Source organism: Lacerta agilis, chromosome 8 (assembly GCF_009819535.1).
Source record: "Lacerta agilis isolate rLacAgi1 chromosome 8, rLacAgi1.pri, whole genome shotgun sequence".
Taxonomy (NCBI): domain Eukaryota; kingdom Metazoa; phylum Chordata; class Lepidosauria; order Squamata; family Lacertidae; genus Lacerta; species Lacerta agilis.
Genome location: NC_046319.1, coordinates 48697282 through 48717201, shown reverse-complemented (window position 1 = coordinate 48717201; position 19920 = coordinate 48697282). Strand labels below are relative to the sequence as shown.

The 19920-nt window shown below is 45.8% G+C and overlaps 1 protein-coding gene across 1 annotated transcript; it reads left to right on the top strand.

Annotated features, from left to right (window-relative positions):
- The first annotated feature begins 364 nt into the window (after window positions 1-364).
- LOC117051158 (fatty acyl-CoA hydrolase precursor, medium chain-like) lies at window positions 365-17229 on the top strand. The gene is made up of 13 exons (XM_033157284.1): window positions 365-473; window positions 3703-3907; window positions 5015-5159; window positions 5739-5872; window positions 6777-6930; window positions 8208-8312; window positions 8701-8805; window positions 10555-10695; window positions 10786-10866; window positions 12553-12700; window positions 13429-13560; window positions 14972-15044; window positions 16890-17229. The coding sequence occupies exons 1-13, from the start codon at window positions 404-406 to the stop codon at window positions 17062-17064; spliced, it is 1668 nt and encodes a 555-aa protein (XP_033013175.1). The 5' UTR covers window positions 365-403; the 3' UTR covers window positions 17065-17229.
- The last annotated feature ends 2691 nt before the right edge of the window (window positions 17230-19920 follow it).

Below are 19920 nucleotides of genomic sequence, written 5' to 3'. Positions count from 1 at the left end.
ATACACTTGCTCCCCACTCCAAAAACAAAGCAAAAGCAAAAACCCACACTTTTTGTGATAGGGGACCAGGAAAGGCACACTTTTTGGATACAATATTGTATAGCCTCCCTGCAAGCAAACTGTCTCTAGTGACCTTTATTCCAAGGAAAACAAACCTGAGGAATGTGCTGGCAATAAAAGACATGATTGCTAAATACCGGTATATGTTGGAATGAAGTTCTTCTTGCTGCAGAATGTGTTTAGGACTATTGCCTTGCTGTCCCATAATTCAGTCTTGCATTCAGTTCAGTGTGAAGGAGCCGCATTACTCTGGCCAAGCTAAGTGTTCCTGTTGCCATTCTGTGTGAAAGGGGAGTTCTGAAGCTGCTTGTGTTTCAGGCATCTGAGTGGGCTGAAGATTTCGATGGCTGGCTCAATGGCTTGGTTGCTCCCTCTGATCCTAGCATCCTGGGCCACTGTTTTGGCAGCTGAAGGTAAGATTTTAGATTATACAGTGTGTATATATATATGCATACACACATACACACATACACACACACACACTTGAAAATTTGCAAACCATCAAGCAAACAAAACAATTTCCATAAGTTCCCTTGGACGTCCCCCCTCCCTTTTGTGGGTCCTTAGATTAACTTTTTCTCCTGCATCTTCTCTATTAATCCAGTTGTATTAAATCCCTGATAAAGCCATAGTTCAACATTTAACAGCAAGCATCATTCCAGTCCTACTAATCATTTTAATTGCTTACAATGATTTTTAAGGTAAGTTATGTATTTCCCCCATTCCTTACTGAAATTTTGGTCTTCCTGATTCCTAATTCTTCCAGTCAGTTTTGCCATTTCTGCATAGTCCATAATAGTGGTGTTGGGGGAGGGGGGTGGAATGGGGGCTTCTGCCTTGTTCGTTTGGCTGGTCATTGTGCCCAAGAAGGGGAGATTGGCAACTGGCTGGTAATTACTTAGATTTTTTGAATCCAATGACAGTTTACTACCAAGACAAGCAAAACTTGCTAAACTGAGACAATTCTTGATTTGCATGCTTAAGCCCTAATAGGTTGCATTTACAATCACGTTTATGCTGCTAAATCACACAGTCTCTTCCTGCTGCTCTTGATGCACAGGATTAAAATATGATCCAGAGGAACACAGAGGGAGGGAGGGAAAGTTACTAAGCAAATTATGCAGAATAAAGGGGGGGTAAAACAGAAGAGGGGTGCACAATCCTCTTGCTGAGGAGGTGGAAGAGGAAGGGGAGCAGTGGGAATGGTGTTAAGAAAACACCCACAGAGATACAAAACCAGTGCTCTGGTTGAGTGGGAAGATTCCAGTGAAGGAAATTGTTCCCCGGAGCAGGGGCGTACCCAGGATCAAAACTAGGGGGGGACAAGCCATGGTCGTTCAGGTTGTGACATTTCAGCAAAGAAAGGCGAATGAAACCAAAATTTTAGGGAAATTATATATAATTATAGCAGTGCTTTATTACAGTAGTTATTAGAATTATTTGCTTGAATTTTTTTTAAATTTTTATTCTAGTTACATGTCTTATACCAGGGGTGGCCAACTCCCAAGAGACTGTGATCTACTTTCAGCAGTGATCTACCCCCGTTTTTTGGAGTTCAGCTCAAAGTTGTTGACCTTTTTGGGGGATGAGGAATGCCCTGCCCCGTTTTTTATGTTTTATGGGTTCAGTTCGTTTTTAGATTACTGACCATATTATGTAAACAGCAAACAAAAACAGCTTCAAAAAACAGAAAAACTTACCCCCCCAAACAGAAAGCCCCCAAATGGCTGAAAAACTCAGTTTCCTAGGATCCTCAGCCATCGCAACTCACCATGCAAGGGAACTATTTCCAAAGCTCTTTGCAATGATCAGCCGGCGCAACACACCACACACACACGCAGTGGCCGGCTGCCGGTCGGCAGAGCTCAATTGTTATTTAGATTTTGGGAGGGGGAGAAAGACCGGTAGTTGAACTTTTTAGGAGAGCTTTTTTTTCCTTTTAGGCTGCCGATAACCATTTAATTATTATTATTTTTTACTTCTAGAGGGGGGCAGCTGCCCCCTCCTGCCCCCCCTTCGGTACGCCCATGCCCCGGAGGGAATCCCAGATAATCCCAGATAATTACATCATCTGCACTCAGTTCTCAGCCAGGAGGAGTGAGTGTGTGTGAGAGAGAGATCTGGAAGTCCTGAGTGGGTACACACATGGGCATACCGACAGGGGGGCAGATGCCCCCCCTAGAAGCCAGCTGCCCCCCAAAGCAAAAATGATCGGCACCGGGCGCGAGGAGCTGCAGCCCAGGCTGCCCGGCGCGTCCATTTAGGCTGATGAAGAAGCGGGGTGGGAGGAGAGGAGCGGAGAAGGGGAGGCAGTGGAGAAGGAGGCTGCTGTCCCCGCGTCCGAGTTCCTCCCTTTGCCCCCCCCCACGGGCAGAGGCCGTCTACCTACTCCCATTGGGGCCTTCCGAGAGGAACCGCAGCCAGCCCGCCCCGCGGTCCCACGACCCAGCCGAAGAATCCTGGCCTCCAGTGCCCATGCGGGGACGCGTCTGAAAGCCCCCTTCCTGCCCCAATCCCCTGTCCCGCCTCCCAGATGCCGCGGGGTCCCACATAGCCGCCAACCCCGGAGCTCCCCTGTCCGCCCCGGGGCCGTCTCCCATGCTAGGAAGACTCCCGGAGCTGGGCAGGGTTGGTCCCGCCAGGCAGGCTCGGGGGGTGGCCTCTCCCATGGGCGCCTGCTTCGGAGGTGGAGGCGGGGTCTTCAAAGTTCCCCCTCCCACTTGCCCAGCTCCATCTCTTCCTGAAGGAGCACGCACGCCTCAGGTGCGCTCGCCGCCATAGCCGTCTGACCTCGGCTGACCTGCGCCGCCTCTACTGCGCCCCCACCGCCTCCGAGCCCCGCTGCCCCGCTGTTCAAGGCCAGGCGACTAACAGGCCGCCCCCAGCCAGCCTCTGCTTCACCCCGCCCCCGGTCCTGCCCCCCGGCCACCCCCCCGGGCACAACCTGAACGACCATGGCTTGCCCCCCCCCCTAGTTTTGATCCTGGGTACGCCCCTGGGTACACATACTAAGCTTTCAACAGCCAACAGTTTGATGAGGCGGAGAAAACGGTGGTGTTCCCATTGACCAAGAGAGGATTTATTTCAAAGACAGTGATTCTTGGATCAAGTTGGGTGGGGACAGGGGTGGAGACTAGTGTGGCACACATGCCATACTTTTAAAGCACATTTAAATCATGTTTTTTCTCCCCAAAGAATCCCAGGTGTTGTTCTGGTGCTGGGAATTGTAGCTCAGTGAGGGGTCTCCCAACAACTCTCAGTACACTTAATAAAATATAGTTTCCATGTAGGTGTGTGTGTGTGTAAATGTCTGGTGTGTATGCAACCTAGGTGGCCAGTGAGTCTTCCTCTAATTTATGATTTGATTAAGTAGTAAAAAGGTGCATTCAGTCAGTCAAGGATATCCCCAAAGGAGAAGTTCTCCCCGGCTTGTGGAAAGTGGATCTTGTGCTGCCTTTGCCTGCATGTGGCCAGAGCAGCATTGCTTCAGGATGCCCAGGCTTTTCCAGATGTGAAATCTAACCCTGCTTCTGACACCGGAGAGCTGAATAGTTAGCACTTGCACGCTTGAACGTCTGAAGCTTTTGTGCAGGAATAGCAACGGTTCTCTGACTCAGACATTTCTGTTATATGCACACACAGGCCAAAATCCTGCTCATCCACAAGTGCTTACCAAGAATGGGAAGCTCCAGGGCCAGCAGGTCCAAGTCAATGGTGCTGAGAGAAAGGTGGATGTTTTCCTTGGAGTCCCCTATGCAAAGCCACCTCTTGGGCCATTACGGTTTTCCCAACCACAGCCGGCAGAACCTTGGAGCAATCTAAGAGATGCAACTTCCTACCCACCAATGTAAGTCAAGTGCAGGGGAAGTTGGGTCACCCCAAGAAATATTACCTGCTGGCATGGGATTGTTAGAAAAGTTGACCTAACAGAATTTGCTAACCAGGCTGTAATTGTCTGAATCCCCTCTGGATATGAAAATCCCCTTGGTCAAAATTGTCTGAATCCCCTTGGTCAAAATTATTGTTACTTTGGCCACTTTCCAGTCCTCAGATAATGGAGGTTAATCTGAGGGATAAATTACATATTTTTGTTAGAAGATCAGCATTTGAGGTCTCTTGAGTGGATGCCATCCAGACCCTACAATTTCTTATCTTTTATTTTTTTTATTAGGTCTATCTAGACCTTTTTATACCTACCGCACACTAATGCATCTTTCTTGATGATAAAATTTATTTACTGCCCACCAGTGCTACAGTAACATGTGGCGTAGAACCCCCTACCGCCCACCAGGAATCCTGAAACGCCCACTAGTGGGCAGTAGGCACCAGGTTGACTACCCCTGATCTAGAGTATTCTACACAGTATGTGGCATCTGCAACCGTCACACCAAGCAGGCAGGTTACAATGCACTCCGCATGCCAATGAGAAACCTAACTATTTATGTCCCTAATGATTGAATCACCCACTACAAGGACCCCCTGGCTTCCCCCCCCCCGAGAAATTGTTCCCTTTTAAGACAGCTTTTCCGTCGTCGTCCCGTCGTCCCCCGAGTGATGCTTTGCTTCCCCAGAACCCCCCCCCAATCCTCCATGAAACAAACTACTTTTTAAAACAAACTAGCTTTTAAATGGTTTTAAACTGACCTGAAAGCTGAAACTTGTGCCACAGCAAAGAGAGGGCAACAGTCAGCTACTCAGAAGGCTTGTCCTAGAGGCTTGGTGGCCTTTATTTGGCAGCACCACTTAAGGAAATGATCAGGCGGGGAGAGACTGCCACCCTGGGTTTTAGTCTAATGTTGGCATTCACGAGAATTGCTTCCCTCCATGCATGAAGTCATGCAACACTTGGCTTCCTCTCTACTCAGCTGGTGTTTGCTGACGGTCAAACACGAGAAGCTTTTTTTTCACACTGCGTGTACTGAATTAGTTTATTTCTTTTATTTGCTTTGTCAAGGTGTCTGCAGGATCCAGAGATGGGACAAATGCTTTCAGATGTGTTTACTAACAAAAAGGAAAAGGTCTCTCTGAGTATTTCTGAGGATTGTCTGTACTTAAACATCTTCACCCCGGCTCATTCTGACAAGAACAGCAAGTTACCAGTAAGCCATGTTCCTCTTCAGGGCTTTTCACTCCCCATTATGTGTCTTGGCCAAGCAGCCTGCCAAATGTAGTCCCCATCTATATAAACATAGGAAGCCTTAAACAGCTCAGGATCCAACTATTGAAGGAATCAGAGAATCTTAGAGTTGGAAGGCTCATCTAGTCCAACCCCTGCAAGGCAAAGAATCTCAGCTAAAGCATCCATGACAGATGGCCATCCAAACTCTGCTTAAACACCTCCAAGGAAGGAGAGTCCAAAACCTCCTGAGGGAGACTGTTCCACTGTTGAACAGCTCTTACTGTCAGAAAGCTTTTCCATATGTCTGGTTGGAATCTCCTTTCCTGCAACATTGGTTTGAGTCCTACCCTCCGGAGTAGGAGAAAGGAAGCTTGCTCCCTCCTCCATGTGGCAGCCCTCCAGATATTTGAAGGTGGCTATCACATCTCCTCTTAGTCTCCTCTTTTCCAGGCTAAACATACAAGTGAAGCACAACATCAAACCCACTCTGAACATTTTATTTGGCTCTGGCGGGGCAGGCAACCCAGCATGAGCCCCAAAATCTATCTTTTGCTTTCAGGTGATGGTCTGGATCCATGGAGGAGGATTGTTGGTGGGTGCAGCGTCCACATACGATGGGTCTGCGTTAGCGGCTTTTGAAAACGTGGTGGTGGTGGCGATTCAATACCGGCTGGGCATTCTGGGTTTTTATAGGTAAGACGTTTGTCCCAAGCTCCTTTGAGACTGTGCCTGAAACATGAGTGGAACAGAAGGAAAGGTCCCCACCTGGGTGTTCCTCTCAGGGATTGGATGGACAGTCCCACAGGCCACCCATGCTGCTTCCCTCCCTCGTGGCGGTCAGTGCTGGAGTGCCACAGGGAAAACGGAGCCTGCCTTTCCCACTGCTGACAACACGCTGGAGCCTCAAACTGTGAGCCCTCTACCTGGGGACAGGGCAGGAGGTAGGGTGAGCAGGCAAAGTGCAACACCATTGGGACCACATTGTGCATAATACCATCAAGTGACCACGGGTGGTGGCCCTTTGCAGGTGGTGGCCAGTAGGAGGAGGCTGCTGGAGGCTACCAGGGCTGGGGGGAGGGACACAAAGGAGTTTGGACAGTGCTTTTTTAGGATTACAGCTTTTGTGACCCTGTTCTGCCATCACAACAAGCTGTGAAGCAGAAGAGGCAATAGAGCTCTTGGCCTGAGGCTAAGTGGGGTATTTGAATCTGGATTTCAAGCCCAGGTCTCTAAGACTGGCTGTCAGTGACTGGGCAAGTGGAACCTCTATTCAGATACTCACATCTTCCGCAACACCCCTTCCCCCCCAATGTGCATGTGGTCAAATTTAGACATGTCCAGTGAGACATGATTGCTTCTGGAGAGGCTGCTTCTTTTCAGGGTAACCAGATTAAAAGAAATTATTGCAGGGCATTTTCTTGTTGCATGCCCATAGGTTGGTATTGTATTTGTATTGTAGGAGAATCTCTCCTTTTGATTTGCTTTTCAACAATGTGAAAATAAGGAATGTTGACTATTTCCTTATGTAGATGTCTTTTTTCCTAAATCCCCAAATACCACCTGAGCCTATCATTTCTCTGCTTCTTTTTCATTCCAGTACTGGTGATGAGTTTGCACGTGGAAACTGGGGCCTCCTGGATCAAGTGGCAGCTCTCCAGTGGATCCAAGAGAACATTGCAGTCTTTGGAGGAGATCCTGGATCAGTTACTATATTTGGAGAGTCTGCAGGTGGATTCAGTGTTTCTGCCCATGTAGGTTCATCGCGATCATAACATGTGCTATTTAATTTATGATTCATTTGTTTATTCTTTGTTTATAGAATTTCCAGGCTTTCTATTGCAAGTGATTAGCTATAAAACTAAGTAAATATTACATTTGTTATATTGCTCCATAAACCTAAGATTAATACTGTAATGTGAAGAAACTATCCTGAAAACAATTCAAGATAGTGTTTCAATTGAAATGTTGCATTAAAAAAACTGGAATAGGAAAACTTATAAAACAAAATGGGCAACTGATAATGAAGGCAGTTTTTTCTTTTGCAAATTAATGTCACTCTGAAGCAGTTTAATTTGAGAATAAACTTATAGTTGATTTCTATTACTCAGATACAAATTGGAAAAGAGCATATTTAACCTTCTAACAGTCAGTGGTTCTCTCACCAGTCCCGCCCCCAGGCGCTGAACTGCCATGACTAATAGTGAAATGTGGGGTGGGGTTCAAGGCCTGGCCCTGCTTACGAGGCAAGCTGGGGACAGCTGGTTCATACCCTCCAATATCTTATTATTTATACCCCACACATCTTACTGGGTTGCCCCAACCACTCTGGACAGCTTCCAACATATATAAAAACATAATAAAATGTTAAACATTTTTTAAAAAAATACCTTCCCTATACAGGATTGCCTTCAGACGCCTCGGGAGTCGAATAACTCCATACCCTCCAACATTTCTCCAATGAAAATAGGGACAGCCTGGGATCAAATCAGAAACCGGGACAGCTTCTCTAAATCAGGGACGTCCCTGGAAAATAGGGACACTGTTTGGGGCAACAATGGTGCCACATGCCAAGGAGGCTGTCTCTCTGGGGGAGACCATCCCTCCTTGCTTTGGTGGGTAACAATTGAACCTAGGCAGGTTTGAAGTGTGTCAGAATTGCTAATCATCCACATTCAGGGTCAAAGTAGCTAATGCACTGGTTTTCAAACTTCCTTTTGACAGACCTTCAGAACATTGGAGTGGATTACAGACCACTCACATAGTTAATGCAGGGCTCTGCCCCAGTGTGTTGGGGTCCACCGTTGCTCCCCTTAACTGAGGGTGTGCCATAGTCCTGACACCCTCACCTGTGCCTGCACTTTGGAGGGATGGGGCCCAGGGTGAAGGTGGCATTACAGATCTTCTCGCTGAGGAGACCCTGAGGAAGTCCAGCTCCCCTCAGTAGGAATGTTTGGACACACTTTTGGAAATAGGAGTGATATGGCAAGGCTGTGACTGGGATGTCTGCTTTCCCTGCTTCCCTTCTCAGGTCGTATCTCCTCTGTCAAAGGGTTTGTTCCACAAAGCCATCTCTGAAAGTGGTGTTTCTATCATAGATGTTCTCACAAAGGTTAATCCACAAGAGTTTGCAAAGGTCAGTGTTTGAAAATAGTCCTGGTAATATAGACAGAAATGGCGAGGGAGGGCAGCTAGAGCTGCAAGTGTGTGCTGTTCCAATGAGTAGCCTTTTGGAGCTATGTTGCAATTTTAAAACCAAAACAAGAAGTGGCCTGTTTCTTAGGGTGACATGCAACTGTCTCAGGGTTCTTACACCTGTCTCAGGATGTTGGGGGGGGGGGACTCTGTGTGTTGCACACTTAGTTGCATGGCGTTGAATGGTTCTCCTCTGCCCTCCTCTGCTCCTTTTCTTTACACCTCGCTGTGTCCACACAAGTATTAAAAATATTTCTGCTTCTGATGGAGCAGAACGGCCTGTTCTTTCCGATGCTCAGCCAGGACTGGTTTCTTTCTCATGATTGCAGAAAATTGCTGCAACCGCTGATTGTCCGACATCCAGCTCAGTCGAGATGATTCGTTGCCTCAAGGGAAAGACGGAGAACGAGATCCTACAGACGACTCTCAAGATGGTAAATGTTCTGCAATCTGATGCTGCCCTGTGCATAGATAGGGAGATAAAAGTATTGATAGAGGTTAAGGAATCTCAGAGTGAAACTAGATGTAGAAATGTTAATAATAATAATAATGGCACAATCATTTTTAGTCCTCCTAGCCCTGTTCCATCACTGCATGAGAACTGAGTATGCTTAGTGGCCATGAAATGTTACCAGTTGGGAGGTGGGAAGCACTACAGGTAAGTAAGGGAGCAGGGAGAGAGTGGATTGCCCTGCATGAGTGGAGCTCCTCACACCTTGGAGCCTGTCCAGCAGGCTGGCAGCACAAGCCCAGAAGAGAAACTGCTCCTGCAAATGTCCCGATGGTTGTTTAATCCGCTTCCTTCTGCTTCCTTTGACCTCTTCTGCCCTGTGCACAGCTCCCATTCTTTTCCAATGTGTAGGACAATTTCTCAGTGATTTATGTCTGTAGACCTTTTAATAGGAAAAAGACCATGTGACGCCTGTCCTCTCCCCTTCCCCCTTCCTGTGATTGCAGGAATTCAACAGATTGTATCTTGGCGCAGAAGAAAAAGTGAGTAAATCAACGGGATGAGGATAGCCTGAGGAGAGGGAAACAAGTGAAGAACACTTACCATGAGAACAGGCAACAACAGCAGCCAACAGAGGGCAGCTCTAAGCCTGTTTCTTTTCCAAACTGCATGCAAGAGTTCTCTGCATCTCAGGATCCATAAATGGAATCCGGATGCACACTTTTATGTGACTGGATGCCCTGCCCCCCCCCTGTGTCATGTCCACTGCTCTTCCCCCTTCTGCATCTGCCGCCACCTACTATTGGCATTGGCTCTCAGAAGGCTGTCTATATGGCAAAGTGACCCTCAAGCTGAAAAAGACTCCCCAGCCCCCATTTTATAAGATGTCCTGTAATCTTGTTGATGTTAAGTACCAGCATCCTGGTTATTTTTTTTAATGGAACCGGACGTTTTTGTACAGGCTTGGCCTAATTTAAAATGTTCCCTGGTGCACCCAAAATTGAAACCACCCCTCTTGACATATCTGGCTATCCTCTGCATTAATGATACAAGTTTAGCATTAATGATACCTCGGCTCCACCTGCCTAGCTGGCCCTGTGTATAGAAAAGGGAGTGTTTCTGAGGAAGCAGCCTTGGATTTGAACTTCCTACTTAGTAATCTAAACTTTGCTCCCACACATGGGCATGGTTACCTCTATCTGTGTGTCATTGATGCCAAAGGGCACCACTGGGAATTGCAGCTCTGGGATAGATAAGCTACAGTTCCCAGGGATCTTTGGGAGCAGGGAAATGTGCTTCTAAGATACGAGTGTATGTATGCTTCTAAGATACGAGTGTATGTATGTGCCATTTGATGCTGCAAAACCTTCACTTCTTGCCACTGATGGAGAGGTAGTCTTCTGCAGAAGACAAAGCCTAGGACAGTAGCTCCAGCTCCAGCTCCAGTCTCAAAGAACAGCCCATGGAGCCCCACCCATATGGCTAAACAGAGCCAGCCTGGTCAACCAGGGCTGGCGCTTTTCTCATGTACTCTTCATGGCATTCACCTTTTGACCAGTAAGGGTGTGGGCCACAAACAGGCTTCACCACAAGAATTGCCTCCTGCCTTTAAGAGCAAGAGGAAGAGCAGGACATCAGACATATTTATGTTAGGCATAAATGAAAGTTCCAGCCCGGAAGACCGAAGCAAAAGCAAATAACTGTGTTTTTTTTTATTCCCCCCTCCCTCCAGCACACTGTGTTCTACATTGCAAGTGTTGATGGTGTATTTCTTCCAAAAAAACCCAAGGACCTCCTTGAAGAGAAAAGGATCAATAATGTTCCATACATCATAGGCGTCAATAATCATGAAGCAGGATGGCTTTTTCCTAATGTAAGACATTGTGTGTGTATTTGAATGCACCCTTCTGGAGCCCCCTAGTGCTCACATCTAGAACTAGGAGCTCTGCTTTTTCTCCCCTAGATGCTGCAGTTGCCGGATGCCACGAAGGGGTTTGACAGAGATATGGTCACTCTTGTGCTGCGCAGCTCAGAGCAAATCTTGGTAAGGGGGTTTCTCAGGCTGATTGGCTTTCTAATGTCATTAGCCATTTTTGTTGTTCAGTCGTTCAGTCTTGTCGTGTCCGACGCTTCGTGACCCCATGGACCAGAGCACGCCAGGCACGCCTATCCTTCACTGCCTCTCACAGTTTGGCCAAACTCATGTTAGTAGCTTTGTGAACACTGTCCAACCATCTCATCCTCTGTCGTCCCCTTCTCCTTGTGCCCTCCATCTTTCCCAACATCAGGGTCTTTTCCAGGGAGTCTTCTCTTCTCATGAGGTGGCCAAAGTACTGGAGCCTCAACTTCAGGATCTGTCCTAGTGAGCACTCAGGGCTGATTTCTTTGAGAATGGATAGGTTTGATCCTCTTGCAGTCCATGGGACTCTCAAGAGTCTCCTCCAGCACCATAATTCAAAAGCATCAATTCTTCGGCGATCAGCCTTCTTGATGGTCCAGCTCTCACTTCCGTACATTACTACTGGGAAAAACATAGCTTTAACTATACGGACCTTTGTTGGCAAGGTGATGTCTTTGCTTTTTAAGATGCTGTCTAGGTTTGTCATTGCTTTTCTCCCAAGAAGCAGGCGTCTTCTAATTTCGTGGCTGCTGTTACCATCTGCAGTGATCATGGAACCCAAGAAAGTGAAATCTCTCACTACCTCCATTTCTTCCCCTTCTATTTGCCAGGAGGTGATGGGACCAGTGGCCATGATCTTAGTTTTTTTGATGTTGAGCTTCAGACCATATTTTGCGCTCTCCTCTTTCACCCTCATTAAAAGGTTCTTTAATTCCTCCTCACTTTCTGCCATCAAGGTAGTATCATCAGCATATCTGAGGTTGTTGATATTTTTTCCGGCAATCTTAATTCCAGTTTGGGATTAATCCAGCCCAGCCTTTCGCATAATGAATTCTGCATATAAGTTAAATAAGCTGGGAGACAATATACAGCCTTGTCGTACTCCTTTCCCAATTTTGAACCAATCAGTTGTTCCATATCCAGTTCTAACTGTAGCTTCTTGTACCACATAGAGATTTCTCAGGAGACAAATGAGGTGATCAGGCACTCCCATTTCTTTAAGAACTTGCCATAGTTTGCTGTGGTCGACACAGTCAAATGCTTTTGCGTAGTCAATGAAGCAGAAGTAGATGTTTTTCTGGAACTCTCTAGCTTTCTCCATAATCCAGCGCATGTTTGCAATTTGGTCTCTGGTTCCTCTGCCCCTTCGAAATCCAGCTTGCACTTCTGGGAGTTCTTGGTCCACATACTGCTTAAGCCTGCCTTGTAGAATTTTAAGCATAACCTTGCTAGCGTGTGAAATGTGTGCAATTGTGCGGTAGTTGGAGCATTCATTAGCCATACTTTCCCCAAGTGAATTGTTGCTTGGGGTGGCAAGGAATAGAGGGGCTTTTTGGAGATCCTTGATATCCACTGGCAGCTTTCTGGCCGTCTAAAGAACTTTTTAGACGGTATCTGAAGAATACAGTATTGTTTCGACTATGGCAGACCAACACGGCTGCCTACCTGTAACTAGATCTTTAGAGCATCTTCATCAAGGGGATGGCAGGGAAGGGAAATGACAGGATTCCCGGCAGAAGGGAATAATGTGGTTCAATGTTGCCCTTGTCCTTGAACATGGGGGAAGCTATGTTTTCAATATCTCTCCCTGCCTTTATCTGCCCATTGCAGGGTGTTGCTCCGGAGCACGTTCCTATAGTTGCCAATGAATATCTGAAGGATGTTAGTGACCCTGTACAGCTCAGGGACCAACTTCTCGAGCTGCTAGGAGATGTGATATTTGTGGCTCCAGCCATTCTAACAGCAAATCTCCACAGAGGTGAGTTGCTGCATCACAGGTGGCCTTCGCTGGGCCAGTAGAAGTGAGCTAGCTGCTCACTAGGAATGAGGCATCAATTGGGTTTCATTGGGATTTTAATATGAACCTCACCAATTCACACTTTCTGAAACAAATGTGCAAAGTGAAACAGAGCTAGCCATCAAAATTAGCATTTCTCCCAATTTTGTGATGCAATCCTCCCACCAAATAGTGTGTGCATCTGGGGAAAGTTTGAAGAAAAAAAATCCACATATTAGTGAAAACTACACATAAAAATGCATTGTGTTGGGGAAAATTGCTTGCAAAAATGTGTTGTTAGGAGAAACTTGCACTAAAAAGCTTGTGGGTTTTCATGAGGACTTAACAAAAAAAATTGCAAAAATGTGGAGCGCCTTCCTCCTGAATTGATTATCCCCTCCATCCAAGATGTCTCCACTCATGACAGCTGAAAATGCTAAGACCAGGTTTGTTGGTGTGTGAAGCATTTATTTGCTTCCACCGCTGAGCCTTCAGCATTAACTGCCTGTGGCTCTCTCAGAATGGCCTAAATGAAAAGGTTTTTGTGAATGAATGAATGAATGAATGAATGAATGAATAAATAAATAAATTTAAGGTTTCCTCCTGTCATCTTCCACCAGGCATTCACTCAACATATTGCTTTATGTTTATTTTGGGTAATGTGCCAAAGAATGCCCCCTTCTAACAACGTCTTTGTTTTGTTTTTTCAGATGCTGGTTACCCAGCTTATGTGTATGAATTTCAGCACCGTCCAAGTTCCTCCTTGGGCTTTAGACCAGACTATGTTAAAGTGGACCATGGTGATGAAATTGTCTTTGTCTTGGGGAAACCTTTCTTAGCAGGTGAGGTGCTTCTGTTCTCTAAAACTTTTTTTACATTTCATTTTTATCAATTAATGATATCTTGGTTCCATCTGCAAACGATGGGCATATGATCACATCTAAACAGGATGTTTAAACCTCAGGATTGCTGGTGGTCACAGAGGGGCTGTGGGTGGCCGCATTTTGAAGACTCTTAAAGTGTTGTCAAAGGCAGATCCACATGCAATTTGTTAACAGCAGTCAGATTTTAAGGTTGTGAAAGTATGAACCACTGTTGCCAATCCAACACTTCCCACCCCTCTCTCTTCTGGTCCTGGCATCCCAGCATTGTTTGCATGAGTGACTATCACTGAGCCTAAATGGCAAGAGGAGTGAAGCTATGGAGGAAAGCTGCAGGAGTTCCATTTTCACCAGGCAGTGAAGCTCTTTCGAAGCTTGTCTCCCTAATCTCTAGGACTCCTTAGTGAGGATCTTGTGACTCCAGCTGCAATCAAACAGAAGAAAAGTGACCTACACTATTGGCCAAAATTGTGGAAACCTTTTGGAAAAAGTGTATTTCTGAGGTTTGATGGCTCATAACATCACTTTTTTGGAGTAATACCATAAAATTATATATCAATTGAAACATAATTTAATGAAGAATATAAAGCAGCAAGGTTTGTTCAATTATCTGTATTCTATCAAAAGATAAAGCCAAATAACCAGAAAAAGGAAGCACAACTTGCTTAGGTTGATATGCAGTAGCTTTCCTTCATTTGAATGTAGCCAATGAGCATGAGTGTTTAGAGAGCCAATCAGGTGTTATGAGCCATAAAACTTTGGAAATACACTTTCCCCCAAAGGTTTCCACAATTTTGGCCACTAGTGTATTAAGGGCTAGGTGACCTGTAGCACTGTATAGCAATTTTATCTAACTCATTTTTTCTGTGTGTCCCCCCCCCCCGGCCAAAGAGTCACTCTGTGTTATGTATACAGGCTGAGCAGAAGGAGGAAGGGCTCATAGCATTAACACTCTGCTTCCCCACTCGCCTTTGGTTTCACAGAGAGCAAGTAATCATCCAGACCACCAGCCACCCAGTCCTATAACAATATTTTATATTGGCCTTTTGCTGTGATTTTTATTGTTGTGATATTATTATTGTACTATTGATGGTTAAGTCCGGTCAAAGGCGATTATGGGGTGTGGCGTTCATTTCACTTTCAGACTGAGGGAGCCGGCATTGGTCCACAGCTTTCCGGGTCATGTGGCCAGCATGACTAAACCGCTTCTGGTACAGCGGAACACCATGGTTGTATCCAATGGGTGAAATTCAGCGAAGCTTTACTCAGAGTAGACCCACTGCAATTATTAATATACTCTGAGTAAAATTTGAAAACCATCCCATAATCTTTAGAAATGGCTTACATCAGTATTTTTGTCTCTTGACTGCAGGTGATGCTACAGAGGAAGAGAAAAGGCTGAGCAAAACGGTGATGAAATATTGGGCTAATTTTGCTCGCACTGGGTAAGTAATAGAATAGAATAGAATGCTGATGTTGTGTTACTGTAGTATAGGCCTTTTTGAACCAATGGGTTGAGAGAATGTTATGGGCACAAGTCACAAAATGGCTGCCATGACACAAAATGAGACCACAGTCATCGCTCCTTTACTCTCTCTCTCTCTCACGCTCCTCCAGGACAACCTATTGCTTAGCATGCAAAGCCAGCTACCATATATCCTGCTAGCCCTCATTGTGGAGATACAGCTGTTAAAGGCAGAATAACACACTCCCCCCCCCCATTGTAAATCCTACACTAAAGTCTAGGCTGCCGTCAGATACCCACTTACCTGGGAGTATGTTGGGTTTAAAATTATACCTGAGCTGGTCTGATGTCAGTACCGTCTGTTTAAGAAACAGAAGATACAGGTGCCAGTGTTTTGTTCTTAATCGGCTGAAGCGTATAGGTGTATATAAGGCTCTGTTGCAAAGCGTTTAGTGCTCCTAGTTTTGGAGGCTGGGAGTATGGGAGTGAGAGTTTTTTGATAAAGAGTTTTTGTATTTAGTTTAACAGAGTCTCTGGAAGAAGGCTGGAAACTAACAGGGAGTTCTTACTTTGTTTATGCAAATTAAACTCTAGTTTAGAAAAGCCTTTTTTCTTTACTCCTGGTGCCTGCTTTAGCCAAGTCAGTTTTTCTGTTGCATTTAATCTTTAACTCTGCTGGAAGCGTACTTTAATGGGCCACTGTTAACTGGGGTGCAAGTTCTTCTTTTGCACCTTTGTTCAGTACCCAGTTATTTTCATTCAATAGAGTAAGCTCCATTAAACACTTACTTTGAAGGAGACATATAAATCCTTGTACTGTAAGTGAAAATACAGCAAATTTTTAATGGGGGCCTGGCCGCCAGCTCCTGCAGAACAGGAGACATACCCCGGCCTCTTCACCATTTGAATTTGCCATTCTGGGTGAGGAATTATTTAACATTCACACACACTTACTGTGAAGTATTTGCAATAAAATAACTTCTAGGGAGGGCCCACCACAGGAAAAAATGCATCCCGGTTGCTAGAATAAAAGGAAGGATAAACTACGGAGATTTCAAGGACCGCTAGAAATACGTAAGTGAAGAAAGCACACTAAAGGCAAGTGGACATTAGCAGCTGTTTAGGACCCTGGGGATCCTTACTGCATGATTGTCAGACATCTCATTTATCAATCAGAGGTCTGACTTCACTTGACAGATTGAAGATGCCATGCTGGCTCATTTCTGACAAATTACTTAAAAGTATGGCTGCACATTTTGGTTGATAACTTTCTTTTTAGAAAGGTCAGAGACTACCTTAAAAAAAAGATTGGAAGTTTGGAGTCCAGGGACTCCAACAAGAGTGTTTGCACATGAGGGCAGGTGGCCCACCTTAGAAGATCACAGGATGAACATGAGGCAATAGTGAGATGCAGTTGCTTTGAAAGCTAATGCAATCTTAGGCTTCATTGACAGAATCATGTCCAGATCATTGAAAACCATATAGAGTCAGTCTATCCTGCATTAGCCAGGCAGTACATGTAGTCTGGTGGTGAGATATATGGGGTGGCGAGATATATCTTCTATAGGCTTAAGGATTTGTCCATGAAGCAAAACCCCTGACCCACAATCAGCACCATAAAACATGAATTTTCACAGCAATATAGGCAGGAGGGTGTAGTGGGAACAGCAGGAGCCCGTTCAGTTGGCTTGTGTGCCTTGCAAGGAGGTCAGGGTCCTACATCCAGTGAAATGACCCCAGATTGTCCCACCATCACCCAGAAGAGTGAGCATATTTCGGAAAACTGATCCTGTGGGAAGCTGATGGCCTCTTTTATGGTTTCTAGGAACCCGAACGGTGCTGGCCTGGTGAACTGGCCCCTGTATGATGCGGCTGAACAATACTTGGAAATAGGCTTAAAGCAGAAGCCAGCAAAGAAGCTGAAGGAGCAAGCTGTTAACTTTTGGACCAGGATCTTACCTGAAAAAATAGCTGAAAGCCAAAGGCGAACTGAATTATAAACCCTTAACCAGGCTCAGGTTGCTCCAACACAGGAGATACTTTTTGTTTCACTTGAAATGATTTCACAGAGAATTGTTATCCACAGTTTGACCTTTGGTCAGTTATTGTCCATTGCCCACCAATTTGTTGACCGCTAACAAAATATACATGGGGTTCGGATTACATTTTCAAGCTTCATAACTCAATGGCTTATTTTAGGCCCGCAGGCCGGATTAAGCCTCCTCATTCTGCCCACAAGACCATTTTTACCCTCCTTCCCTACAGCTCCATTAAGCATGATATGTCAGGTGCAGGGCAGGTAAAAGCCCAGCTCTGCTGGGAGGGGAGGAGGTTCCCCAGCACAGCTGATTGGTGGTGCCCATGATCAACTGGTGTTTGGGTTTTGTTGAGCCTCTTGCAAAGCATTCCACAGAGTCAGTGTGTGGCAAGGGGCTTGCAAAGCCTCTTGAAAGATGGTGCAGATGTCCCCTGTTCCCCTGGTATTGTCAGGTGACATCTGCCAAATGTGGCCTGCAAGGGGTGAGGGAGGTAACAGAGGTAACAATCCGGCCATGGATAATATGGAGGAAGGAGTGCTCTGTCCCATGAGTCTTTCCTAGCCCTACTTGGAGATGCCAGGTATTGAACCAGGGATCTTCCTAGGTAGGAATTGCATGAATGGCTTTTTAAATGTAGACAGCAGAGGCCTGATTTGCACTGATGTTGGGAAGAGGGAGCGGGGTGGAGAGCAGAAGCCTTTAATCTTTTGTGCTTTGCTGCAGTGCCTATCTTGACTGGGTCCCAATGCACCTGTTATTTATTTAAAGGCTCCTTTCCCACACCACCTGCTGCTTCAGCACATAGTCCCTTAGTGAAATGCAACACAATCAGGTCTCTCCCCAAAGCGTTTCCCAAAGACCTTCCATGCTGTTGTAAGAAGGCTTTTGAGGCAACACTGCCACCATGCACAACGAGAACACAAGCAGCGGGAGTTTTTATCCCCACTGCACGACAAGCTCTTCCTCCACAAATCACTCAGGCTTCGCACTTACTTGGGAGCAAGGCCTGTGATGCTCAGTGGGACTACTCCCTGACCTGGCACAGAGGGGATGGAATCAACTCTCTGCCAAGGATTCCACCCATGCCACATCACAACTCTGATCTACTTGAAGTAATATCAAAGATGAGTGCCTCTGAGCATATGCAAAGTGTGCCCTGTGTCAGGGAGAATCACTGCCAGCCCACACACCTCTGGAATAAGCAGACAAGCACCATTCCCCGCTCCCTCTCCTGTGAGAAATTGCACACTCAGCTTTTGTAATTCTTGGGGTTAATTCTTTCAACATCCAGATTTGGTCTAATCAACTCCAGCTCTGATTGGGTTCAGAATGAAATGTGCATTGTTTTGTTGTCGGATTTTTAACCTCCAAATATCTATCAGATCGCAATTTTCTGTTAAAGAAAAGAAAGATTTTAGAAGTTTACCTTGGTAGGAGTTTGTCTTATTGATCTGTCCATTTCCATAGATGTCACCCCATTTAGATCTCCCACCCAAATGGTCTTCTGATTCATGTAATCCATCAGCTGTTCCTCCAATTTTTTAAAAATAAAAATCTGATTTCCTCTCATTGGGGCATATACCTCAACAATAAATATTTTTTCACCCTGTATTGTCACTTGCAACCCTATTATTCTACCTTCATTATCTTTAAAGATTTGTTTTGCACTGTATTTATTTTTGACATACACAACCACCCCTCTTTTCTTATGCACATCCAAGGAGATGTAGAGAATCACAGATATAGCTGGTTTCTTTCCTTAGGGCTGTAACTTTCCCAACTTCACAGATCAGGGTGGGGTGGGGTGCCGAGGAGAACAAGAAAGAGAGAAGAGATCTGGGAGCATCCCTCTACTCCATAACCGTCTCTTAAAATATCAATATCTCACCCAGGAAACCCCCAGGAGGCACAGCTCTTTCTCAGTCTAATATTTTATAAACATTTTGTTTCGGCAGCGGCTCTTAATTTTCAGCCACAAGGTTGAGCTGGCTTCCTCCCCTTCAGGGTGACCGGCATACTCCTTTAAAAACCCCCACAGTTTAAGTTTAATTTATCAGATATCAGTTTGTGCCTCAGCATCCCCTTAGGCTGCGGGGTCTTGGTTGTTGTAAATACTCACTCAACAGGTTTTTTCAAATGCTGACTCACTCATAGTGATCTTTCCTCACGTCCTTTTCTCCACCACACCAGGGAGGACTTCCTTCCCCCCCCCCAGCTTTAAAGACACCTTACAAATTCTTTTTAGTTCCTTTTGTTAAAAGGTGAGTGTTCTTTTGTTCTTCGTTCTTGTTGGTGTTCTTTGTTGGTCCTTTAATCCATATGGGTTTTAAATCACAGAATGCTTAAAGGTAAAGGTAAAGGTACCCCTGACTGTTGGGTCGTCGCAGACGACTCTGGGGTTGCATGCTCATCTCGCTCTATAGGCCGAGGGAGCCGGCATTGTCTGCAGACAGCGGTCATGTGGCCAGTATGACTAAGCCGCTTCTGGCAAACCAGAGCAGCGCACGGAAACACCGTTTACCTTCCCGCCAGAGTGGTACCTATTTATCTACTTGCACTTTGATGTGCTTTCGAACTGCTAGGTGGGCAGGAGCTGGGACCAAGCAATGGGAGCTCACCCTGTTGCGGGGATTCAAACCACCAACCTTCCGATCGGTAAGCCCTAGGCTCTGTGGTTTAGACCACAGCACCACTCACGGCCCCACAGAATCCTTAGCCACTTTCAAATAGGAGTTTGTGGCATTGCTGAGTGAGGTGGATTCAAGCGTTCGCTTCTCCCTCCTGCTGCTTCTTTTCACTAGCTTAAAACAGAGGCTA

What these genes read in the sequence shown, in the direction of transcription:
- LOC117051158 (XM_033157284.1), top strand. Translation starts at nt 404, where the DNA reads ATGGCTGGCTCAATGGCTTGGTTGCTCCCTCTGATCCTAGCATCCTGG. An exon ending in CACTGTTTTGGCAGCTGAAG is followed by an intron (nt 474 to 3,702) that starts GTAAGATTTTAG and finishes ATGCACACACAG; the next exon opens with GCCAAAATCCTGCTCATCCA. An exon ending in GCAACTTCCTACCCACCAAT is followed by an intron (nt 3,908 to 5,014) that starts GTAAGTCAAGTG and finishes TGCTTTGTCAAG; the next exon opens with GTGTCTGCAGGATCCAGAGA.